Source organism: Dermacentor silvarum, chromosome 7 (genome assembly GCF_013339745.2).
Source record: "Dermacentor silvarum isolate Dsil-2018 chromosome 7, BIME_Dsil_1.4, whole genome shotgun sequence".
Lineage (NCBI taxonomy): Eukaryota > Metazoa > Arthropoda > Arachnida > Ixodida > Ixodidae > Dermacentor > Dermacentor silvarum.
The window spans coordinates 137448467-137467968 of NC_051160.1; the positions used below are offsets into that span (position 1 = coordinate 137448467).

The 19502-nt window shown below is 47.5% G+C and overlaps 1 protein-coding gene across 1 annotated transcript in view; it reads left to right on the forward strand.

The window, feature by feature from the left end:
• Positions 1 to 19502, forward strand: part of LOC125947225 (cytochrome P450 2C20-like) — an 89637-nt gene that overhangs the window by 11923 nt on the left and 58212 nt on the right. The window contains exons 3-6 of the mRNA XM_049671632.1: positions 1004 to 1128; positions 3090 to 3196; positions 8149 to 8453; positions 10249 to 10364. Of these exons, the coding sequence (XP_049527589.1) occupies positions 1004 to 1128; positions 3090 to 3196; positions 8149 to 8453; positions 10249 to 10364 (653 nt within the window). The remainder of the gene's footprint in view (positions 1 to 1003; positions 1129 to 3089; positions 3197 to 8148; positions 8454 to 10248; positions 10365 to 19502) is intronic.

Below are 19502 nucleotides of genomic sequence, written 5' to 3' on the forward strand. Positions count from 1 at the left end.
GGTAGTTAAACAACATGCGGGGGAGAAATTAACTAAAAGATAGCATTACGTTACGCATTGGCCAGGGAAGTCTACGAGAAGTCATTTACTTCGTCTTTTTCTTTATGGCAGTATCGGCCCAACACGTGATCTCTGAAACTCCGCGTATTGGCCAGAGAGTGTTTTGTTTTCGGCAGCTTTTAATCGGTGCGCACTGGTTCGGCGGCCCTGCTGTAGCCCTGCCTGAAGAGCGGGAAGTACTAAAGCATACCGCGTGCTCTGACTTGACGATCACGTGTTGTGCCGATACCAATGGCTTCATTCATGTTGCGCAATACTCTACGAATTCGTTCCTTCCTTTATGCTGAGAAATGGCTAAAGGGCTAAGCATTAATTCTGCGGTCATAATTTTGAGCTGCGGCCACTTTCTCGCACTCGATTCCTGTTCGTGCTCACAGCAGGTTTGAGGCACCACATATACGTAGCGCATCGAAGCATAACACCTGTTTCTGTTGCGTATGAAATGATGGGAGCAGGGTAAAAATAAAATCCGCTCCACGAAGAGAGGCACAAGCAAAGGGCACTAAAATACCATTCTTACATTGTTATATCAGACCATTCTAACGAAAACCATTCTAACATTGTCACAACTATCCAAGTTTATCAGATCGTCGTAGTACATAATAAAGCTACGCCATAGTTACCCCCTGCCATTTATAAGGTACTGTTTGACAGCGGCCACCCCTGCATACATACGCGAAAAGCACCACATTCAGCGCGCCGGTATGAAGCACACAAAAAGTTAATATACCAGTTAGCAAAAACCACCACGTGCAGCCTAAAATTAATACAGTAAGGAATTCTGCTGCGTATGTCCGCTGAGTAACTGTTCTTTTCTTCGGCAGTGCCCTTTCATCTGCAAATGGTTTGTCAACAATGGTTATGGGAGTTCTGGGAACACTGTTTATCTTCGGTCGTTAGTTTACTGATATAAGCATCTTCTGGCGCATTCTTTCTCCTACAGATTAAGACAGAACCACGCCAGCATTGTAGTACTCAATGACTTCAATAGCATCAAGAATTTCTACTCGCGGAAGGAGTTCCTCAACCGTTCCCGGTTCTGGGTCCTGAAATCGGATAGGTTCCAAGGTGTGTACACGAAATCCCGTGACCTCTCGTTTTATGGTAGCGCTTGTCGTATCGACATTAGTGGGAGCGATGGTGCGAATAACTTAGGAAGCAAGTAATTACTCAATCAATTCTTTGTTATAGCATTTGCTGAAATCTAAACAGGAAAAGGGTAAGCAGTAAAAGAGACCATCTTAACGGGTGACAGTAGATGGCGTCGGCAGGCTTGGGAAGGTGATGCGCCCCCACATATATTGTCGACTTTCGTTATTTCGATTCTGATGGGACTGAGAAAAGTGGCCGAATTATCCGGCGGTTCAAATTAAACAAAAGGTAGAAAAAACGCCTCAACACGCCGTTGATTGCCCTAGCAGTATTGCCCTTAAAGTTAACTTCGCCGCATTACAGAAATGTTATGTGATGAAACCTATCAAACGGGGAAACGTGCCATTGCTACGGGACAATAAAAAAATTTAATTATGGGGTTTCATGTGCCAAAACAACGAACTGATTATGAGGCGCGCGTTAGCGGGGGACCCCGGAATAATGTGGACCACCTGGGCTTCTTTAACGTGCACCTAAACCTAAGTACATGCGTGTTTTCGCATTTCGCCCACATTGAAATGCGGCCACCGTGGCTTACGGGACATACCACGTGTTCCTTCATTTACGCACGCATATGCGCTGTCTACAGTCACAGTATCAGCACCGAGACGCCTGTTAACAGAGCTTTAGATAGGTCCCGCTCTTTCGTTCGCTTTAAATGTACCCTCGGCCTTCCGAGTTCTTTTATTTTACCACCTTCCGTTTGACTAGCATTCCCCAATACCCAGATGGTGTTTCTCCGCTTCTTGGCTCATGGTGCGTGCGAGCGCGGATAATTAAGGAAGGCGTACTAGGCTCCTTTGACGGCTTCATATACGCGACACCCATGGCGGGCGAAACGAGGGCTCAAATCACCACAACAACGTCAGAATCAGCCCTTATTGGCTGCCAATGTGCTTATTAGGCGTCTAAGTGCTCGTACTTTGATCGTAGACGGTGCGAGTGCTCCTGTATAATTAAGAAACGCGTACTTCGTCCCATGACAGTGTACCCTTTCCATTGTTGGCATGCTTCACAGTTTAACAAGGCTGTATTGCGGCGAAGCTGACCAGTCAAGTTGGGATTATCTGGCGAAGCCCAACTCAAGTTAACCGGAGTTCAATTAACGGACGTCGACTTTCGAGTTTCTAAAAATACGCACTTTCTAGTTTGCGCTTGGTGTCCTGTGTTTGTCTACTTGCTCCGGTCCGGGAACTTTTATTGTTCGTGTGCAAGAACGTTCGTACGTGCAACCAGTTAGACCGCTGTCAAGTTTTCCTTTTATTGCGATAGCAATTATATGGACACTCAAAAGCAGATTTCTGCCGTCGGCGTCGCCGTCGCCGTCGCCGTGAGGTTCTGTATGACGTCATTTGGAGAAGAAATCGTCGCCGCGCGCCGAACGCTGTATGTGCGAGTGAAAGGGCGCGAGGGGCGCGTCTTTCACGGGGAGTGAACGCACGGCGGAGAACAAACGCGCGTTCTGCGCCGTGCTCGCTTAAGGGCTGGAGAAGTAGGCGTCTCTGTTCTCCTTAACAATCACCATGTATGTAGAGCAAACGCGCCTTCTTCCGACGAGCGAGAGGCCATGGCGGAGGGGGAGGGAAGGGAGGCGACGTTTAGCTGCGGCACGCAGTGCCTATTTATATCAGAGGCTCCGGCAACAGTCACCAACGCCGCACGCATTTTGAGCGAACGCGGGCAAAACGCCGACGGCGTCGACAACAGTTCTGCGTGTTGCCGATGCTGCTGCATGTCCAAGTTTATACAGCTGATAAAGCTAATATCATTACTCCGTATAGCTCTCTACAAGTTTGCTATCGCAATTGATGCTTCGCCTTTCAGGTGAAACTGCGACAACTTTTTCCTAAATACGGTTCTCTTCTATGTTCTTCTAGGCCTCGCGACAATGAATGGCGAAGTCTGGAACTTGAACCGAAGATTCTGCATGCACACTCTCCGAGATTTCGGCATGGGCAAGTCGTACGCAGTGGATGACATAGTGGTTTGTTGAATACACTTACTCCACATAAAAGCTATTCAATGATCTTCGCTCCATTAAAGATTAGAGCAAAAAATGTCCGCCTTTAAGTGAACCACCTTTCTCTTGATTCTAATTGGAATCGCATTAAAATGAGCCTCGTCTTTTCGCCGCACCAGTCATAGTTGTGCCTGCGTTCACAACACTGGGTTGATTGACATTCACGCCAGCGCCTGATTTCACGTGATCATCACCTCCGAATGCCGCGATATCATCTGTGGCCCTCAGTCGCACTAACATTAAGCACGCTTTGAACAGGGCCAGTTAGCTGAACATCATTTTTAACAGCGGAGCTGTTTAAGCTTTTCGTTTCCCTGCGTATCGTTCGCAAAAACTCGCCTAGCGATGACGCCACGGCGCACAGCTGCGCCTCGCTTCACCTTGCGATAGCCAATCGATAGCCAATCAATATCTAATCGATTATCGATCAATAATGAATAAATTCCAGAAGATGCTGGGGATTACTTGGTAGTTACTGCTTAGCCTAGCCCAAATACGTGGCCAATACCTTGCGATAGCCATTCAACAGCTAATCAATAGCTAATCGATAATCGATCAATAATGAAGAAATTCCGGTACATGCTGGGGATGACTTGGTAGTGCTTAGCCTAACCCAAATAGGTGGCCAATACCTTGCGATAGCCTATCGATAGCCAATCAATAGGTTATCGATAATCGATCAATAATCAATAAATTCTGGAAAAGCATAACCCGTAAGGCCAGGACCAGCTAGGTGCCGATCAGCTCCGCTGTTTCTTTAGCCTTGCGCCACTAGTGCAAGCTACCCTGATTTTTTTTTACAATGCATGAAGGAAGCTACAGAAGTGCTCTGACAACCCTACTGCAGCCCTTAACTTGTCTACATACATGTTTTACTCACTAGCTTTCTACATAGTGAGGCACTGTGGATTTGCCTAGACTTACCAAAATTTGTTGCAAACAATGTCTTATATCAACGAACAGGATTTTCCGTCTCTTGCTGCAGATTGCTTGCCCTTACTAAAGACATAGTTAAAGATTTATGGATCTTCATTCATACGATCACAGTTTCTACTTATTAGTGAAACGACGCCATTTTTTGATGAACCATAGTGCAGATTATATACGCGTCAACTTCTCTTAGTGCAAGCACAGGTACAGGGAGTAAAGGTTTAGATACACGGTATGATTCACCCTTATCCTCCACCCCCGACAAAATTTTATCTACGACTAAGATTGGGTTTCATGACATAATTGCCTCCAAATTTAAACTCCGGCCCCTCAGATATTCCGATGACATCTTAGACAATCATTTAATAGAGCTAGAATTGACAATCTCACCATGGCCGATCCCTAAATGTGCGGAGAGAAAGGTGGTGTGGGTATTTCCTCCGAGGCACTATCCTGGCCATGCTAAGTTTGCCTTCATATTTCAAGGAGAATTATTCAATTCGCCTTTGGAAACTTCCTATAAAATTCTTGAGTACTGTTCTAAAGATTTCCTTTCAGTGTCCACATCGCACGCTCCATTCTCAAGCACTATTATTGCATACATTTGAATTTTTTTCCCATGCACTTATGATTTACTTGCTATGGTTATCCGATCACCGTATTTCGTTTTTAAATTACATTTTTAAATATTAATTTTAAAACAGACCAGTATGCACATCACATAGTTACCATCTGTGTTCTGCCACCTTTGGCTTTTCACACCGCAGAAAGATCCCAATTTGCGATTCTACAAATTTGTGCATTCCATCGTAAGACTCACGGTGAAATCATTTGCTTTTCTTTTAGGGCAACCAATGGCGTCCTACATGTAAATTGGGAATTTTCCTCACAAATTAGCTCTGCCGTATTTCACTACTCAATTTTCATCTACACAGGTCTGGACTGACACCGTGCCATTCATACCATATCTGTATGTTACCCAGATCCACTACTGCTTACCATCCTGCTGCAAACAAGTTCGTCTAGAGGGCGTAGCGGCATTTGAAAACAGCGCTTGCTGCTCAGTCATGCGCCGTCGTTTTGATTTCTCACTTGTCATTCGTGTTCCTTGGTCTCCTGTATGCACTCAGACAATAGCTCTCTAGCTCTGTGTCAGAGATGGTTTGCGGATGCACCTTTCGCTTGGCAGTAAATATCGTCGCCACCTCTCCAGCGCCGCCTGTTACTGATCAAACTGTTTTGGGCAGGGTCTTTGGCGCTGCATCCGTCACAATTTTAGGCCCACACAGGCACGCGGGTTATCTTCCTCCCCTCCACACTAAACGGCGTTCCTACCACCATTTCTCCATATTTCGCAACGATCGCGAGCATACATTAGCTCTTAAGCACCTGAAGTAGGCCACCATCCTCAGAGAGCGTATGTGACATTTTTCAAGTGACCACGGCCACCTCTCTGCAGGAGAAGGCCACTGTGGCCCGCCTTTCTTCTTTTTTACCTGCCATGTCGGTCACGTGAACTGAATTCAGCCAGCGGGCGCTAGCTGGTTGGGGAATTTGTCATGACACTGGTTCAGTCCGCCGCTGGGTCTAACACGACTGGTAACATAAAACGGCGTAATTTATGAACACCCAGTAGCCCACAATAGCTTTCTTTGGCTCGTTCGCCCGTTTTTTTCTTTCTTTTTTTTAGGTTCGTAGCTGGTGGGTTTTCACTACTGATTCAGAGACGTCGATACAAAACGCGCGTCCTCTGGCGCTACCCAGTTCCGTTCAATATATCAGATTAAGCAATGGTCGATGTGAGCATTACTCTCACAAACATTTCTGTTCTAGATGTGGCATTTGGAGAGGTAAAATAAATATCTAGTAAAAATTCAGAAACCATCCAGGGCTGTTGCGGCGGTTGTCAAAAAAGGTCATGGGTGACATTGCGAAGATAGAGCGCGGCTTCGTTGTAGACATGCCTCTGCATAATCGCAATCGTAACAAAGTCATCGTAGCATCGTCTGCGTAACAGAACTGTGCGTGTAAGCGAATAGCCGGGCCTGCCAGCACGCGCTAATGCGCGAGAACTTCGGGGCAGCTACAGGTTTAGATGCTGGGGGTGAGTGCTTGGGAAGGACAGCCCTACTCTTCACGAGCGCCTTCCTCAACTGGGGGCGGCTGCCGGAGAGGGCTCCGGCAGTGCTACCGATGTGCTGGTTAACGGCTCTGTTCTCTAGAGAAATGTAGAAAACAGGCACTACCTAATTGTCCTCACTGCTGCAAATATACGCCTTAAAACGCATCAATCCTTTAAATATGCGAACAGCTTTCTAGGAGTGTTCCAGTACTCGTTCGCATTGAAAATCATTGTCGGTAATTTCTGCGCATATTTTTCTTTACATATGTCGATGACACAAAAGAAATTTATTAGCTGAGACTTCGGTAACGGCATAGTCGGACAAATGTGATCCATAAAGATGCACTGCGTAATTTCGTTAAGGTTGTACTATCGTAAAACAGTTGAAAGTATTCCACTCCTGATGAATCTAGTATAGGCATTTTGCACGGAAGAAAAATTTATAAGTGAACCTGCCTGCAGCAAAGCGCTCCCAAGTTGAGAACTGTGAAAAAAATTCAGGCAGAAATCATTCAAGATTATTGTCAAAGTCAGTGAAAGCTCCCCTGATACCCTGTTGAGTTTCTCAGGCTGTGTTTCATATGTGCAGAGGATGCAGCCGAGCGCTTCGCCCTCCGCCCTTTCTCCTGCTCCTATGTGCCTGACATGTGTCGCCTGTGCCAACAAAACGCGCGCCTCCCTCTCTCCTCCTACTCCTCATTTCCCTTTCCGCCTTTTAACTCTCCGTTTCCTCTCTTATTAGCCTCTACCGTGCTAGATCGCCGTTCGCGAACCACGAATACCCGGGGACGTAGCTTGCCTTAAAAGGACCTTCGTTTACCTCGCAGATGAGGTCATTGGTGCTGTATTGTGAAAATATTTGTACAAACCTATCAGTAGAAACTTCAGTACGAACATAACGACGTACAAAATCGGATAGTCTTATGGCTGCTACCATGACACTTGCACCTACAGTAGTGAATTTTCGTGCGTTTAAAAGCAACGACATAGCCAGCGAACTTCGGTAGGCGATAAGCGTTCACAGCACACGCGCTCACAAGGCGACACGCGAGGCAACAGCGGAAAGGCGTTCGTGGTTCCACAACAAGCGTTTAGTCAGCGAACAGAAAGCCTACTTTGCCTAGCTACACGCCTCGGCGCGCATGGGCGCTGAAGGCGGCGCTGTGCGACGCAGTTATGAGTGCTAATAACAAGTTTTTGCGCATCTATGATTTATGCCACAAACCAGCTGACTCGCCGGGACACAAGTTGGAACGCCTTATCAGGCCAGTCAGCACTCCTGTTTCTCATACTCCGTGACTGAATGTATGCTCGAAATTTGGCATTGCTTTCGGGAATGCCAGCACTACAGCGCCAAATTTCTCTGCGTTTGGTTACCGCACTCCGATTGATGCTTCATTTAGTATCTAGGCTCTTGACTATCAGGCATTCATGTGTCTCGATGTCACGCTCCCTGCCAACTGTTCTTTAGGCCGCGCTCACAAGTCCGCATCCTCTCTCTGTTCCTTTTTGCTGCGCAGCGCAATTACATTGGCAGTTTTGTGCTTTCTGTATTGCATGATTTACCGGAGTTGCACGCCACGATCGCTGACGTTTAGGGAGCACGTCGGACGTGAAGGCGTTCTACGCGTGGGGCCTTGATTCTCGGGCTCGGCTCCCTCGAGAGGACGGGTGCACGGGCTTTCAAGCTTGAGCCATTTTGGCACCGTGCAGCTGTTTTATACGTTGCTTGTTTAACTCTAGTATGATACTATGTACCGCGCTTACCTGTTCGCAATGCCCAGAACTGGTAAGGGTCCCTTTAGAGAATCGGTTCACGACAACATCTCGGCGATAACGTCTTCCAATGGTTTCGCCCTCGCAGGAGGAGTTCCAATGTGCCTGCGATCAAATCGCGAAAGCAGCGGGCGAGCCCGTGGCCTTCTTCGACTGCATCATGCCCTGCGCGTCCAACAACATCTCGGCCATAGTGTTCGGCCGCCGATTTCCGTACGACCATCCGGCGCGCAACCACTTCAACCGGCTCATCAAGGAGATGGCGGCCACCGCTAAATTCCGTCGCATCTACCAGTTCAATCCGGGCTTCATCACGGCTATTCTGAAGAGAGTGCGCGGTACACACGTCAACCTCGTTCGTGAAAAGGTGGACGATTTGGCGCTCTACGCATAGTGAGTAAGAAAGATGGCCGATCTCTACCTTGGTTCCAACCGCTCTGCCCTGTGTGCAGTCACTGTCAATCCTGAACACATCTTAAAGGACACTAACGAAGTAAATAGGCTAAGCTGCAATAGTCAATTACCGTTTGGTGACACGACAAGACACACTTCTACCGCGACAAGAGGCTCGGTAAACGTGTAAAGACGCAAAAACAAAAGTTGCGACGGCACCTTACAGTTACGCCATGATTGGGGTGGATGGTTAGTCAGGTGATATTCTCATTTTTTGCGGGCTTTCTTTATCAGTTGGAAAAAATAAAAGGCTATAAGTACCTAGCTGAACAGATGCCAGCATTAGGTTTCTTTAAGTTTCCTACAAATTCTTCATTGACAAGGTGCCATTAGGAGTGGTAAAGAATTTGCAAAATTGCAATTACTTATAAATTCAATGGCATCAACAGAAAATTACGGACAGCTGCTCTACTTGACTGTGGCTATCTTGACTGCGGCTACTTGGCTATCTTCGGTAGCATGGCCCGCCTATTTTTAAATGCGTGCATGTTATCTAGGACACCCTGTATACATGTATAGTTCGTTATGTCTGATGAAATCCAACAAGGATTTTAACTTTGCTTACATCGCAAGGCTTCACGTGGACGAAAGAAAGAGACTCATGCACAGAAAGCGCTGACCTTCAACTGAATCTTTAACCGACGATAAAACACTTATATGCCATTTTACAATGAAATGCAAGTACAGAGGCAGTGCTAATTTCTAATCGTACATACATTAGTTACGCGTGATATCAAAGACCCAGGTTACACCCAAGTAGTGCAGGTCTTTATCGGTTAGGGCGATTCATCACGCCACTCTCTTCCTATGACTTAAAGTGAAGCCTATATGTTTTTTTACGATCGCTCGATATACGGTTCTTAACTTCTTCTCAAGATTCTCTGTTAACCTCCAAATTTCTGCCCTATATGTTAGTGCGGGTAGAATGCAATGATTGTACGCTTTTCTTTTCAAGGATAGGCGGTAAGCTGCCAGTCATGAATTGGTAATGACTGCCGTAGGCGCTCTCAACCCATCTTTGCTCTTCTGTTTCTTTCTCATGATCTAAGTTCACTGCCCCTGAAACCTAGATAAACGTACCCTTGCGCCAATTCCATAGGCTAACTGCCAATCACGAATTCTCGCTTTGTGGCTAGTCTAGTTAACAGTGTCTTAGCTTTCTGCATGTAAATTTATCACTTATTAGGTGCTGTCAATAACGTTCTCCTTAATGTACTTTTGTGTTGCAGTAAAGCCTATTGTAGCATAATTGTAGCATATTGTAGCATAATTAAGGAACGCATATGAGAAGGCATTACGGTTGTAGCACTGCACGCAATATCACAATCATCGTATACAGAACAAATCACCAAAACAAGCATCGCAAAACACGCCCTCAAATTGCAAACACGGCATACTGCAGTAGAACAAGTTCGCGCCACAACATTTCCGAGTGCAACAAATATTCCCTCGTGCTAAGAGTAATCTACAAACGCATACCGCTACTTCCCCTGCAATTATCAGGCGTTGCCAGTGTTTTCCATATACTTTCGTCTTGATCGTTCACCTTAGCTGTGACGTAATACAAATATCTGCAATGTGTTCCAGGCCAACTGTTCTTCAGAAGTTAATGCCCCACAATTTAGTGAAACTAGAAACAGCCCGCGTGCCACATGCCGGATATTGTCTTTGTTATTGTTGCCTCGAAACCTTCGTATCTGATTCCTGTCCTGTCTTCTGCTTTCTTCTATTTTAGTGACAAAATAATGGAACACAAGGCAACGGCGGAAAACGATGTCAAGCGAGATTTTATTGATGCATATCTGAAGAAAGTACAAGACAGCAATAGCGACTCGGAGGCCCACTTCACAGGTGGGACAACAAACACAATTTTGCATCAACCGCATATGAAGCCTTTTCTTCTGACGCCGTTTACCCTGTTGCAATATTCTTGGGCTTCTTGCCCAACTTCTAATCCTTCTAATGTTCAAAAGAAAAAAATACGAACGAACTGTTCTCACTATGACTGTCAACGGTAATTCGAATAACATCCGAGCAATGTAGTGACAGACCGTATTTCTGATGTCACGTTAATTTATTACGTGTACTGGTAATCCTGAGGCTTTTGTCGCTTCGGCTAGAAATTTGGTTAGCAGCGTGAGAACCGACGTACGAAGAGAAGGGACGTGAAAGAGGCACTCTTAATCTGTTTCCTGTCTCTTCTTTCCCTTTCTGCGTTGGTCGTCGCGCTTCTAACCAAAATGCAAAGATGACATTGATTGAATGATGACATCACCATTACGATAGAATGACGCACAAGGAATGACGTCGATGGATCGACGAAGGTGGTATGGCGACGACGGCATGACGACAATGCAATGAACCAACATCACCTAGACAGCACAGGCCTACAAACTCCGATCTATGACGTCATGCTACCTGGCCCGAAATTTCTATTGCCAAGGCTGGCGTGACGAAAGCGGTGACGTCCAATTAACTGTTGCTTACGCGGGTGCATCCCCATTAGATTCTACGGCAGTCGGGCCAGGTAGCATTACGTCATGGATCGGAGTGTGTAGGTCTTGTGCTATCTAGGTGCTGTTGAATGAACTTACTGAACTGATGACCGGGGTGACACGACAACGTGCCGACGATCAGCATGAGGACAACAGTATGACGACGACTATGTGACGATGCTGGCTCACGATGACGCTGTGAGGAGAGTTGGATGTCCAAGTCCCAATGACCACAATAAATAGACTGTGATGCCATTCCAACGACGGTGTGACAGGAAATGCATGGCGACAACTGCGTGACCACGATGCCGTGACGACAATGGTATGACAACGACATTAGGACAATGGGATGACGACCAGTGTATGATGACAGTGGCCTGACTATGACGGCATGACGAGAGTCGGACGACGAAGCTGAAGTGACCACGACTGTCTGACAACGGATGCATCTTAGCGAATGTCCGACGATGACGGTATGACAAGGGCGGCATAATCACGGCTGAGTGGTGACAGTATGATTACAATAATGATGGAGAAAGATTGACGTCATTGGAATGACCAAGGCGATATGACGACGGCGGCATGACGGCATGCGATTACGTTTCCAAAATGATGACAATGATAAAACGATAGCAAGGCGATGAAGGAATGACAACGATAGCGTGATGACGACGGCGTCGAATACTAAAGGTGCAATGACGGCGATGCAGCAACCATGACGCCATCACAATCCTGAACACATACCTAGTGGACCAAGCTATTAGACGACTTGGACAACTGCGTCGGAGTCGAAGGGATGACCACAACTGCATGGCGAGAGTCAGATCACGAAGTTGGAATGCCAAAGATTTGACGACCACGACGGCATCACTATGGCGGTCTGATAACGAATGCATGACGACTGTATGACGACGCAATGCGTGGTGACGATGGCTTGACGTTGGTCGGATGACAAAGCTGGATGGATGGATGGATGGATGGATGGATGGATGGATGGATGGATGGATGGATGGATGGATGGATGGATGGATGGATGGATGGATGGATGGATGGATGGACGGATGGACGGACGGACGGACGGACGGACGGACGGACGGACGGACGGACGGGCTCGAAACGGCTGAAGTAAGCAAAGAATGCTACTCGCAGCAAAAAGATCACGCACCTATCAGGCATTGTTAGGTCCCAGACTCGTGCCAACTGGCTCACACTCACGCGCTACATATTGATTTACTAGCGCAAATGAGCATTTCAAAGCCTAAATGCAACAGCTACCTCGAGCCAACAGTGGTCATGCTGAGAATTAACCGTGCGCAAAAGCTTGTGCCTATGGCCCAATGGTTACAGTATCAGGCTCTTTTACCTGCGGAGCCTCGTTCAAATCAGACCATCGACATACATGAAATTTTTGCCAAATTACAGTTAGCCCCCCCCCCCCCCGCCCCACGCGTCCAGTCCCACCAGTCCAAAGTGTAACTTCAGTGCTCTTTCACGTTTCCATTATAATTCAGGAGGTGGCTTGAGGGCAAATTTTAGGGGCAAGCTTGAGGGCACACTGACTGATTAATGGCAAACGCGAGGGAGGTAAGCAGATTTCGCTTTAGGAAATACAATGCTGCGGTTTTAACATGTATACTCGCGTTTGTAGGATTTTGATAGAACGAGGTAGGCCCGGTCGTCCATTGAAAACAGTTCACCCCGTCTTCGGCAGCTCAAGACAGAAGCGGGCGTAGCGCTTTGGACAGCAAGCACTGTGGCAGCTATGTGACCCTACGAAAAAGTATGCGAGACCACGTAGTGTCCTGTACAGTACAGTGGTTCTTGCACGCCTTCCCAGTGTTAAATACGGGCACCCAGGACCGTCGATGTAGCGTGGTCCTGGACCTCTGGAGCCGCACTGAGAGGCCCAATTGTTACAAACGGTGAACCAGTTGATAAGATCGGGCCGCTGACTCCACGTTGCAGCGGCTCACGAGACCCGATGGCGAGGCCATATAGTACACGGTGGCGACGTCACGAGTAACCGCAACTTTTAATTACATCGGTACGGAGCAGTCAACTCTACGAGCTTCATGAAGGAGAGCGGCACAAACGTTCTTGCTTGTGCTGACGGCTGAAATCCGTTCGCAAGGGCGTCCTTTAGGGCGTTTGCGGAACGAACTCGCGCAGGAGAAGGAGGGGGCGTACGCTCGCCAGGCTTGCGGCCGCCACTCGGTAGATGGCAGTAAGTACAACGGGCTTTTCAACCGCCACTGGCACAGCAGAGGGAAAGCACACACAGACACTGCCGGCGTCTCCCTCGCAGAGGAAGAGTAGAAGGAGCGAGTGCGCTCACGAAGCTTAACGGTCTCGCTCGCAGAAAGGAGACAGCACTGGCGAGCCCACTCGGACAGCAGGGCGTTGCGCGTGCCGTGGAAGAAAGTGATAATGCGCGCACAAAGGCTAATGCATTTTCGCCGTTGCGGCCTCCTAGGCGCTTTACATCGTCCGTCTGTCGCCTGGACATAGAAACTATCATCGTCAACAATGGGTCGAGCATCGTCTTCTGCCACAGCTGGCTTGTTGGCGCCCCTCGGCGCAACCGTGCTACTGCCACTGCTCCCGCTTTCGTCGTCGCCTTCTTCCATAGCTCGTTCCGTTGCCGCTCATCATTTCAGCGCAGAATTTCACTTCTCTTCTGTCGTCGTAATGGGGAGGCCGCGTTTACAGGGGTATGAGCCATTCATTGTCTGGCGTGACGGACATATTTGATATTGAAGCAATTTAATTTTGAAGAATTTTTTAATTTTGTAGAATCGCAAGCGGAAATGCGAAAACGGCGGACGGCGGGCATACGGTCAGTGTCGTCGTTTTCTCCGTTACAGCCGAACGTGTGCATGACCTCATTAAGAAACACAAAGACGTAACCAATAATTGAAAAAAAACTTAATTGTACCGTTGGGACTAACTCAGTGATAAACACCGGGGCCGCACGTTTCAGCTTCGCTGGTTAACCATCTGTACAGAGTGGTTGGGCGGTGATATTTCAATGGTTACGGGCCGCTCAGCGTACTTGAAACGTCCGCGTTTTCGCCGTGGCTTTGTCGGAGTGATAAGTTATTCATCACCAGGCCAATCATAACAGATTTCCAAGTCGGCGGAGGGAGATCCCGATGGGCAGGAGACTGCATTCGCTGTCCAGAAGGATTGCACTGGTGGTCGACAGCCACCTGGTTGCACCAACAGCTACTATTCAACATAAGCTATTTGCACTGCGAAGCAATCGCGTGACGCAGGCATTTATTGCCGCAGCCATCACAGCAACATGGACTACCCTGCATTTTAGCATTACCTCCTTTCCAACCCACACGTTTCTTTTTTGTTCTTTCGGCGGCCGCCAATGCGTCGCTTGCACTTGGTGCACCACTTTGTCTCAAAATGGACAAGCTGGTTTCCTGGGCACTCTCGACGGCAGTCACTTTTGCGGGCCTTCCCACCACGTAGCTATCAATTTCATACACTTCACACCGTGTGAGCATGTATGTTGGTCTCCATTCACGCCAAATCACGGCCGAGTAAGGCCACACGCACAATATGCGAATGAGAAAGTTTTCATTTCAGAGAAAGAAGCCACTCTGCTCTGCAAGGCACTCAAGGCCAAAAACAATGAGAAAAGTCAGTGCTAAAAAGCACACGGTGCAAAGGGTAATGCAACACACATCCGATTCCGCATCAGGTATTTCAGGAGAAGAAATGCACATGGCAGCCCACACTAGAAAATACTGCTACAGATGGAATTACTATGCTGCTATACAGTGACTGTTGCTAAGGATGAGCATTGGCGCTCTTTAACTAGACCGGGTCCTTGCGCCATTACACACCACAGATCATCATGAGGATGAGCAACGAATCAGGGGACGTATTCTGTAAGAGTCCACCTAATGGACATGTCCATTTCGTCTGCTGCAGAAGTGCTGGTTGGCTGTGGCGACTGGCTCCTGCTGAAGCACACTCCCGCCCAGCCAATCAGAACTTCAACAGCAGACGAAATGGACATGTCCACTCGGTGGACTCTTACAGAATAACTCCCCAGTTGACCTTTATGTTTGGATGAGGAAGAAGAATGATCTTGAGAAGTAATGGGGAGTGAAAAAGTTTCCATTCAAACAAAAAGAATGTTATACTTGAAGCCATGAATGGAATACGTTGACAAAACCAGGAAGCCGATTAAGGAAAGGAAACCGAAAGATATTTCAATTTTAGATGATGGCTGGACACATATAGTTTGAGTATGTGTTTCCATAGAACAACATGCTTGCCAATAGGGAGGTTATGTTTCCGCAAGTTGTTACTAGTGCATTTCAACAAGTGCGGTGGATCAAAAACAAAGTATATTTTCCACATTCACTCAAAAAAAAAGAATCCTGTCGGGTTATTCCAAGTGCTCTCACAAATGCGCAATTGTTGTTGCTTAATCGCATATCAATGACTTTATATAGAAACCACAGTCCTTCAGCTTGCTTAGTAATTGTCTGCGTTAACTCAAAACGGCTCCAGAATGAACTGCTCCTTCAGCTGTCATGAAAGCTACTGGCTGGAGTCACCGCTTCGTCATGCCTGACAACCAGAAACAAGAGTGCTGTGTTTGTTACATGACCAGATCTTTCAGTGTCGCTGTCAACATCATTATTAGTCATTCATTTTGCAGGTTTTGTTTTCGAGAAATTTCGTAACAGATGAGGACACATGCTTTGTCCATCAGATCACAATTTTTCATTCTTTTTCATGAAATCCAGGATCTCAGGCTTCAATCTATATTGGCAATAACCAGGCTGTTTAGATTTTTACCGTTGAAAGGCTCAGCGTTTATGCCAGGCACCTGTACGCTATTGCGCCAGCGAAATAGGGGTCAAGGGCAAACTGACGGAACTCTTGTGCCCAGCGTCGTCCATGCTTTCTCAGAGGTTGCAGGTGCATCTGAACGCGAATAATTCCTAGAAAATCTTTGTGGAGGTACCTAGATGTCTCTGCCAATATCCGTGCCGATGGAATGGTGGATCAGGTTCTTTTCAGTCTTCACACAGCGTAGACTTGATATCTATCTAAATAATTCTGCATCCATTTATTTGTTCATGGCGTAAAAAAGTTACAGTGATGTTTCACTTCGTGAACGCGGGTGAAGCGCAAACGTATGGGTGCTCTAGAGCACATGAAGCTTTCGGCCCTCAGTGCGCTTCGACGCCTAGCTGTCCGCATCGCATATCACTTTCAAGATAGGGCTCGCCGGAGTGATTGACCCCCCCCCCCCCCCTGGTGGGAAGACGGCGGGCTTCCTCCTCGTTTTCCTCCCTTGCGCGCGCGAGATGGAGTCACCATCGTCGGCTCTCGGTCGCACGCTTTCCTTCGCACTTACACCATAAGGCGCGATCACGAGACGAACGCGGTACGCCCATTCCGCGCAGAGTTCCCGTAGCAACTGCGACAGGAGGTCAACCCAGTGCATCTCCACCAACCCTTCTCCTCTGCGAAGCTTTGCCTGTTTTCTCCTTCCCAGCCCCGCTTAGCTTCGCGGCGCGCTCAACACGCTCCTTCGTACTTTCCCCAGCGCGCGATTCTCTCCTCCTCTTCCAGGAGCCTTCCTCCTGCACTTCCTTTGCAGCTTCACAGTACCCCTGACGGCCCTCGGTGCGCTTGCCATTTACACTTCCTCGTAAAACCTTGTGACTTCATCTCCGGCCCGTTCTTGGTGTGGATCTGGACTCCTGTGATGAGGAGCAAGGCATGCTTGGTGCAGACTCTGTTGTGGCAGAGCAGTAGCGCATGAGACAAGACAGCAAATGTGCAAATTATAGGATATCTCCACGAAATACAACTTCACTAACAACTGACACTAGTGGCGTCGCTAGGGTCAGTGGCTCCCGAGGCTGTGGCCCGCCCCAACAACCCCCTCCCCTCTCCCCCGGCAAAACTCCTCCGTCCTCTCGTTTCATGCAACGAAGCACAATGTTATCCTCATGGCTTGCTTCCGCGTGAACTGAACTGAATTGAAATCTGCGGTGTTATTTGCCAAAACTGTGATTTCATTACGAAGCACACCGTACTGTAGGACTCCGGATTATTTTGACTACCAGGCAATACTTAACGTGCCCCAATGCACGGGACACGGGCTTTTTAACAGCGGAGGTCTTTAAGCCGGCCGTAATGTGTGCCGCCTGCCACTGTGTTGCCTAGCAACCACCTCGTGGAGTGTCGCGCGCTATGCTCGGGAGAGAGAAAGAAAATGAGAGCGAGAGAGAGAGAGAAAGAAAGCGTAGCAGCAACCAGGGTGTCGGAACGAAATGTTTTTCATTCCGGTTTTCGTTTCGTTCCTCAGAAAAAAAGTTTCGTTCCGTTTTCGTTCCGGAACAAAAAAAAACGTTCCGTAACGGTTCATAACGTCTTTTTTTTTTTCAATAAGGAAAACGAACAAAATAATGCCTGATATTAAAGGTGTCTTTTGAAAACGGCAAAAAATACCGAACTAATCGATAAAAATGCAATCATAATTGTTGGGGTTTTACGTCCCAAATCCACGATGTGACTATGAGGGAAGTCGCAAAAAGTTTCGAAGCAAGGACACAACAAAAACTTGGTATTTATTTTTCCTCAAGTTTGAACCCGTTTTCGTCAAGGGACGAAAAGACGTCAACAATGCACCATAGAAATCTCTGATTGTCAATTGTTCGGTCTGAAGCATTTTCGTGGCTTCTTGTTGCCGGCTGAAGGGATTCTATGAGCATTTCTACTTATCCCATATGCTCTCAGTCCAACTGGCGGTCTCGTTGTGGGGGAGAAAGTCTTTAGCAAATCCTTCAATTCGACCAACCTGGTCAACATGACCAACGTCGACATCCAACGTGTCGGGCAATCAATCATAGGCTTCCTTAGCTTTAGCTTCCTTATCAAACTCATTGCACTTTGCGCGCGGAGTTTCTTCGCAAGTGCAGGACATTATGCAACGAGAGTATTGGAACCCGAGTCATTCAAAGCGTCACTAACAGCTAGTTGCAGAGTGTGTGCAGCACACCTGACGCCTAAATTAAACTCTGCCCCATCAAGACCAAGGCTATATGCATCTTCTGCATTGTCTAGCAGAGAGCCGCAATGTTCAAATTCCGGGTAGCCACTATCGGCTTCCTCATCTGAACTAGAAGCGTCGGTTTCATGGTCCGTTTCACCGAGAAGACGAGCAGCCTTTAGCATATTTGCACCGTTGTCAGTTGTGACACTATGCACTTGGGCGACACTGAGGTCGTAGCGTGACAGAGTGCTTTTGACCTGTGATGTGAGATGCTCAGCAGTATGTCTATCGAAAAGCTCCTTCATGGCCAGCGGTTGAAGAATTAGCTTTCCATTTTCGGCATACTGTAGGTTGATGTCAAGCAGAGCCCTGTCAAGTCGCGACGCACAGTCCATTTTCAAAGAAAACATTCGTTTTCTCAGCGTCTGCGAAATTTCTTCTCTCTTGCATTTGGCTTGTTCATGGACCTTGTCCTTAACAGTCTCCGCAGTGATGGCTCGCTTAGCACTGAGCGCTTTTAGGACAGGATCAATTATTTTGCGAAAGCCGGAGTCATCAATTAGCCGAAATTGCCGACCATTTCTCGGGACTAGCTCAACGCAACTATTTATGATGCTGTTTTCTGTTATTTCCAGCAAAACACACTTCGACGATGTGGGTTGAAACGTGCTCTGTATATCCACTTGCCTGAGCTTTGCCGCCGGACAGCCCTCCACCTCGTCCGACACAACACGATTTGTAGAGCTGGCTTTCTCGGCCAGAATGCTGTCGTACACTTCTTTGTGGCACCGCTAGAAATGCCGCTCGAGGTTTCCACCGTGGTCGCCCGACACAACGTGCTGGCAGTTCTCAATCTGACATATGGATTTGTTTGAGACACTGTCATACTTGAAATGCCGTCGAGCGCGGTTTGTTCTGTCGTGTCCCATCGAACTAGCTGTAAGCCTCGGTGAGGAAACGTTGCACCAGCAGAAAACGAAACCATGGGCGCTGTGCAAATAGCCGACGACGACGCCTGTCGCCACGGCTTGGAAGCGCAAGTGGCCTCGGGCGACTCGCAGTGTTCCTGTGAGCGCCTAGGCGACTGCTGTAGTTTCTGTGATAGTTAAGTTTTTCTATCGCAGTTTTACGATTGTGTAAGCCTTCAGCGGCGTCGAGAAACAACTGCTGCGTAGTTGGCTGCTCGAACAGGACCAAATACTCGCCAGGAATACACTTCTACAAGTTTTTGGTGCTGATATTTCCTTTTAAATACCTGCCCGAGACGCGAGCTGACGTTGAACCCTGAGTATGCATTATCGCTCACGTTGCATGACCTCGGTTGTTCCGGATCGCAAAGTTTTCCCGTGAGCCGAAAAACGATAAAAATATTTCGTTTTTGCTCCGGAACGAAATAATAAATAACGTTCCGGTTACGTTTTCGTTCCGGTCAAAAATATCGTTTTTTTTCGTTTC